Below are 6,613 nucleotides of genomic sequence, written 5' to 3'. Positions count from 1 at the left end.
ACGACTAAATTTCAATTTTTTATTCGGTGATTAGAAAATTATCATTCATCAGTCACCACAGTACTATGTAGCACGTTGACAGGTACGACAAAGATATTTAGGAGTTTAATATAATCTTTACTCGTGCATGAAAATTTCACAGATTACAAATAACGATAAGTAGTTCCTACACCTAATGAAAAAGATATTCGAATTATTTGAATTTTTTCGGATGGCAACATAGAATTCAGCAGTCAATGTCAATTTCTCAATACGACTGTTGTTAAACATTGGTTATGGTTTATTTTGTTCTTATTTATTGGATACCGTCGTTGCGGTTGTGTTAACACGTGTTTTAGATTTAGTTTTTTTTGTATTCTCTATTTTTCTCATAATTTAATGAATATTAGCTGACTTATCTTATTTTAGGGGGTTATTAATAACATCAACTTATAACTCAGGTCTCTTCTCCGGTGGAATCCTGATGTCCAACGCGACACTGTCAATGAGGTTTTAGTGGAACCTTCCAAGGAACCCGTTCCCCATGCCCATTTCGACCTCATTATCTGATTAAACGTTCTATTATCCCTTCGGTTCCTCCTCCTGTTGTCATGTTGGGTGATTTCAATGCCCACCATGTTTCTGGGGGTTGTCATTCTTCAGATTTATTTTGGTCCCTTGTACTACATTTACTCGATGATATAAACATAAGTGTCTTGAATAATGGGTGTTGTAGGACACCCATTATTCAAGGAGTCTTCGAGATCAGAAGCCCGCAAGCGTCATGGATTTATCACATTGTTTTCCTCATCTTATCCCTTTTCTATCCTGGCAGGTTTTTAAGAGCACATGTGGAAGTGACCATTCCCTATTTTAAAATTTAAACTGAATCAGGCCAATTGGTCCGACTTTTCTTCTTTTATTGACTCTAAGATAGCTACGCTCGCCGCATTTTCTGCTGAAAACTGCCTATCTTCATACAATGATTTTGTCAACTCTTTTACCTCATCTGCCAGTTTACATATTCCACTAAAATCTTCAACACAAAGGAAAATTTATCCTCCTTGGTAGGATTCCGAATGTACTGAGATGATTTGAAAAAGAAAAGCGTCAGATAGGTCATACAGTCTTTGCATGGCCTTGGCAAACTTTTTAGTCTACGAACAAGAGGTTTTTAAGGCGTGATGATGCCGAAATACAGTTTCTATCTAAGTAAAAATAATAAAATCAAGTATCAAGTAAGTTTAATCCACAAAATATATCAACCTTTTAGAGATACCCTACTATTTTTTTTTAATTTGCCGCACTTTTTCGTCTTATTTCATTAGCCAGCCTCTATAATACTAAAAGTTACTAAAAAGGACTACTTATTTTTAAGACTACTTAAATAAAGGCATGAGAGTAACATCTAGAGTTTTATACTCTGAATTTTGCCCTGATTATTAGGATCTAAAAGTGATAATATATTATACTTTAACTGAATGCGAAACTGACAACCCGTCATAGCTGTACCAACCGGCAGCCCTTATTCAAAAACAAGTTTGAGTTTTGACTAGCTATGACGTTACAAGGGTAAGATTGTAATATTTATTATGTAAGATATAGTTATATAAATTGCACATGTTTTAAACACTTGCTTTATCTTGGCCGGTAGGTAAATAAATATAATAATTAACTGCCGTCATTCGTCAACTGTCAAGACCATTGTACACAAAACTTTGAATCAGTTGTGACGTTCTGTCAAATAATGCAATAATGTTTATGAATAGATGTCGCAGTACAATTATAACTGCTTTTCGTTTTACTCAAGGTGATCCTTTCGCTCCAGTTCCTTCAATGATTAAATAGTCTATACGAAATATTTATAGTGCAATTTAAAAGTTTAATTGAGTTAAAGCATTAATAAATACCTTATAACAAATAAATTAAAAATATTTCTAACCTAAACAGCAAGTAACTTATATATTTCCGTTTTAGTGGTGAACCGTCAACTAAGAAAAATGGGTAATTCTGAATCGAGATCATATTCTCCAAATCAACAATGTTCGTCATCTAAAAATGATTCACGACGTGAGTTTTTTTTTTACATGAAATTTTATTTTTATACCGATCGGTAGGTAGACAAATTTTAACTCGGAGACACAGTTTTGTAAATTCTACAAGAATTTTAACATTTGATCTTGCAGATGGTACCATATCGCGCACTGACTCGCAAGTTGAGTATGTGGAGGCAATAGTATGCCAATCAACAGATTTAAAGGAAAATGAAATGAAAGTGTTTGACATAGCTGAACATGGTAAAGTGCTGCTTGTTAAACAAAATGGAGAATTTAGTGCAGTAGGTCCTAAGTGTACCCACTATGGTGCTCCCTTAAATACTGGAGCCCTTGGTGATGGAAGAGTGAGATGTCCCTGGCATGGTGCATGTTTCAATTTGAAAACTGGTGATATAGAAGATTTCCCTGGTTTTGATTCACTACCTTGTCATCAAGTTACTGTAACAGACAAAGGAGATGTAAAGGTTTGTTATGAAAAAGTTCATTTAAAAAAGTGGTGGTACATATTTCTTAAGAGATCTTTTGAGAATTATGTATATAAAACCATCTAGGTCTTGTAAAATCAGTTATTAACCACAATTTATTGTTCATTCTCATTAAATGGGCCAAAGTTTTAAATATGGTTAAAGTGGGAGATAGAATATTAGCTGGTTTGTTCTAACTACAATATATTCATAGTTTTTAAAGAAAATAAGGTTTTCTCATGTTTGTGTATGAAACATATAATGAATCAATTTTAATTTTAATACATAGCAGAAATTCCTTATGAACTTAATACAGTGTGCATAACATCCATGATGTCATTTCATTCCAATATAAGGCCTTGTAAAACTGCAATAACTAATGAGTCCCTCTTTTAATATGAATTGATGTTTTTAATAATATTCCCACAAACACATGCATTAATAGCAATTTAAAGTAATATTAAAACATTTTATAAATTTAAATGTATTTACTTTACATAATTGTATTTATGCTTAATTTACCACAAAAATAGTGTAAACCTTACAGAATCCACCTCTTTAATATTTTTGATCAATCAAATAATAAGGATATATGTATATGTAAAATAATAAGGCTTTTTGTAAGTTTTCTAAAATATTTTTCCGTAATTATAAAACATTTAACACAAATTATTTTATTGGTACAATCTAAAACTTAGGAGTGATAGTGTTCATTATCTTACTTCCTGACCACTTCTAGTTTATTGTGGTTTACATTTTTCACACAATATAACATTAATTAAACCATACAATGATATTTAGTTTATATTATTTTGACTATTATGGGGCATTAATTACATGTTATGTGTGAAATGACAAATTGCTTGAGGTTAAATCATAAATATTGACAAATAAAATGTTGATAAATTTTATTAGTGTGTAGAAGTTGCAAAGTAGTGAAAATAGTATATAACTGTTGGTTACATAAACCTATTTGCTTTTGATTTGATAACTTTGGTTCTGAGGTCACTTTAAATGACCTTCCTTTTTCATAAGTAACAAGGCTGTCAAGTTATTAAAAACCTATTAATATTGGGCAATGCTCATTGTAATTCAACTTCTAATTTACTAAAGTATAACAAACTCATTTCATACATTTAGTAGAATTTAAATGCAAATAAAATTATAATGTTATTTACTACCAACATGATCTTATAAAATAATGCTTTTGAAGTTTTCATTCCCATATCATTGAAACCACTAATTACATAATATTGTAATAAATAGATTTTCATAATTATTTTAAATAACATTACAGGTGCGAGCTAAGTTAGCAGACCTGAAATCCAACAAACGAGTGAAAGATATAGGAATAGCATCACCATGCGACAGTACTACGGTTGTTGTTGTGGGAGGTGGTCCATCTGGCGCCACCTGTGTAGAAACACTAAGAAGTGAAGGTTTTAAGGGCCGTATCATCCTTGTCTGCAAAGAAAAGTACCTCCCATATGATAGGATCAAAGTCTCTAAGATTGGCACTGCTACAGATATTGAGAAACTACAGGCAAGAAATCAACAGTATTACGAAGAAGCCAATATAGAAGTCCTCAAGGGTGTAGAAGCTACAAAAGTTAACACGGAAGAAAGAATAGTTGAGCTCAGCAATGGAAATAAACTTACGTATAGTGCTCTGTATTTAGCTACTGGATCTAAACCACGAGTTCCTATCATTCCTGGCATTGAGTTAAGCAATATATTTACGGTCCGTAATTTCGACGATGCTATGAACATTTTAAATCAATTAGGCTCAGATAAGGAGAAAGACGTTGTGGTACTGGGCTTAAGTTTCATAGGTTTAGAAGTCGCCTCCTCTTGCGTGTCCAAGGCCAAATCAATGACTGTTATTGGTAAGGATACAGCACCACTAGGTCAAATATTTGGTATAGACATAGGCAAAAGCTTACAAACTCTATTCGAAAATAATAATGTAAAGTTTCATTTTCAAACAACAGTTGTGAAATGTAATGGTGAAAATGGAGTTCTGAAATCTGTAGAACTTGAAAATGGGGAAATATTACCTGCAGATATGTTGGTTTTGGGAATAGGCACAACATATTACACCGATTTTATTAAGGACAGTGGTATTAATTTATTACCCAATGGAGCTGTCATTGTCAATGATAAACTTGAGACTAACATTAAAAATGTTTATGCCGGCGGCGATATAGCTCACGCTCCTGTTTTCGCGAATAATAATGATCAGATGTCCATTGGGCATATTGGATTGTCTCAGTACCATGGTCTAGTGGCAGCCAAAAACATATTGAAAAGGGAAACACCTTTGCATACAGTTCCCTACTTCTGGACAATGCTTTTTGGGAAATCAATTAGATATGCTGGTTGTGGAAGGCCAGTAAGTTCTTTAGTAGATGGCAATGTTGCAGAGCTTAAATTTGTTATCTTCTTTTTTGATAAGTCAGATAAAGTTATATCTGTTGCATCTTGCATGAGGGATCCAGTAGTGTCGCAATTTGCAGAGTTACTTCATCAAGGTAAATCTATTTACAAGAAAGACCTTGAAAGTGATTTATTTGCTTGGACCACAACTATTAACTAGTTACTTTTAAGAGTTAATAGTTTGTAGAACATGTCAGTATTGTTTAAATGAATTTCAAATTTATAAAAAAATTTATTTTTTACAATTATGCTTAATTTGGCTGGTTTAGATTCAATTGTGTACTTAAAAATCATATATCTGTGTTCTGCAATAGTCATTATATTATCAAAATAAAAAAATATCAACGCTAATTAATTGCATAGTACAGATTATTTACTTTATAAGAAAATTGTTATTGATAAAAATGATCTGTGATTTATGAATTACTGCTCTTGCTTGAAATTATATTTGGTACAAAATGTATGTGCTGTGTAAGAAAAATATAAAATAAAGGTTCTTTGGACCTTAGTTGTAAAAGTTACTTTATTTTGTATTAGTTGAATATGTGATTTATAACAGAGTTAAAGGTGCTATGATCATGAAATATTAATTTTTTGCACTAACAACTCTACTAAGTTAAACCATTTCTTAGATTTAATTGCTTTGAAAAGTAAAATGTATGTACGCTAAGCTTTAATGTAAACCTAAACAAATTGCTATTTCATACATTTAATATGCTTGTTACTAGTAAAAATAAAATGATATAATATCATGTTTTTGTTTCTGAAGCTTCACACTTTTGAAAAACCCTACGAACACAATACAGTAATGTTTCAAAAACTTATTTATCATAGTATCAATATATGCCTAGCCATCTTGGAAAGGTTTAATTCAATAATAGGATATAATAGTTGCAGGAACAAATTTTCTTGGCAAAATATGAACAGTAGTACAGAGAACAAGTCACCAAAACTATAAATCTAATAGCTTAGTTAAGTTACAAAAAATATTAAAACAAGGAAATAAAATACATTTAACTAATATTGTATTTCAGTTACATAAACGCTAATCTAGAACACATTTTAAGACTAATCCCAAGATTCTTTAACTCTCAGATGACTTAACCTCTCATATAGGGTAACATCATTTTTGAACATTTTCCTTGATGTGTCAACAAACCTTTCCATCCTTGCAACCTGTTTGCCCAAAGCTTTAGAATGACCAGCACTTTCAGCCTGAAATTAGTAAACATTTATCAAAAAACACCTACATGGATTAAGATAGATGATAATACTTAAGTGTTTACAGAGTACTGTGTGCATTTCTAATTACCTCGGTCAGATAGGGATGGCGAAGATAATACATGTTTTGTTCTTCAATTTCTAAATCACGTTCAAGTTTACGAAGATGTTTGAGTTCTACTTTTTTAACCAATCTATCTTTTCCTCTAAATAAGTGACCATTTGGCAAAAGATTACGACGTAACAAAACTACCGATAATTTCATAGTACAGAATTTTTTTCACGTGTTACAATTATTGTCAGGGTTTATTATTAATTAAAAATTAAGTTTCTTGTTCAACAAAATTGATTATTGAATTAAAAAACTAAACAAGTTACAAGTACATTGTACAATTTTAATATAGATTAAGTCATAAGTCAACTTTTGCTTTTAATTGTTAATTGTCATAATATCTT

General features: G+C 31.4%; 2 protein-coding genes across 3 annotated transcripts; one reads left to right on the top strand and one right to left on the bottom strand.

Annotated features, from left to right (window-relative positions):
• The first annotated feature begins 1,675 nt into the window (after positions 1 to 1,675).
• Positions 1,676 to 5,688, top strand: LOC110991429 (apoptosis-inducing factor 3). 2 transcript variants are annotated; one of them, XM_022256784.2, is made up of 4 exons: positions 1,676 to 1,789; positions 1,957 to 2,049; positions 2,166 to 2,500; positions 3,798 to 5,688. In XM_022256784.2, exons 1-4 carry the CDS (start codon positions 1,735 to 1,737, stop codon positions 5,094 to 5,096), a joined length of 1,782 nt encoding a protein of 593 aa, XP_022112476.1. In that variant the 5' UTR covers positions 1,676 to 1,734; the 3' UTR covers positions 5,097 to 5,688. The 2 variants fall into 2 exon arrangements, with proteins under 2 accessions (XP_022112476.1, XP_045486915.1); XM_045630959.1 differs by lacking the exon at positions 1,676 to 1,789 and having other exon boundaries at positions 1,796 to 2,049.
• A 251-nt stretch (positions 5,689 to 5,939) lies between these two features.
• Positions 5,940 to 6,550, bottom strand: LOC110991430 (ribosomal protein 63, mitochondrial). The gene is made up of 2 exons (XM_022256785.2): positions 6,249 to 6,550; positions 5,940 to 6,151 (listed from the first exon to the last, which is right to left on the bottom strand). Exons 1-2 carry the CDS (start codon positions 6,420 to 6,422, stop codon positions 6,005 to 6,007), a joined length of 321 nt encoding a protein of 106 aa, XP_022112477.1. The 5' UTR covers positions 6,423 to 6,550; the 3' UTR covers positions 5,940 to 6,004.
• Positions 6,551 to 6,613: the final 63 nt, after the last annotated feature.

The sequence above is a fragment of the Pieris rapae genome, chromosome 14, assembly GCF_905147795.1.
Source record: "Pieris rapae chromosome 14, ilPieRapa1.1, whole genome shotgun sequence".
In the NCBI taxonomy this organism is placed as follows: Eukaryota; Metazoa; Arthropoda; class Insecta; order Lepidoptera; family Pieridae; genus Pieris; species Pieris rapae.
This window is presented reverse-complemented; position numbering and strand designations above follow the sequence as displayed.

Bases quoted from the DNA above. Each gene is read 5' to 3' on its own strand.
- LOC110991429 (XM_022256784.2), top strand. From the start codon at position 1,735: ATGTTTATGAATAGATGTCGCAGTACAATTATAACTGCTTTTCGTTTT. The intron at 1,790-1,956 runs GTGATCCTTTCG...TTTCCGTTTTAG, and splicing joins TGCTTTTCGTTTTACTCAAG to TGGTGAACCGTCAACTAAGA. The intron at 2,501-3,797 runs GTTTGTTATGAA...ATAACATTACAG, and splicing joins CAGACAAAGGAGATGTAAAG to GTGCGAGCTAAGTTAGCAGA.
- LOC110991430 (XM_022256785.2), bottom strand. From the start codon at position 6,422: ATGAAATTATCGGTAGTTTTGTTACGTCGTAATCTTTTGCCAAATGGT. The intron at 6,152-6,248 runs GTAATTAGAAAT...TACTAATTTCAG, and splicing joins GCCATCCCTATCTGACCGAG to GCTGAAAGTGCTGGTCATTC.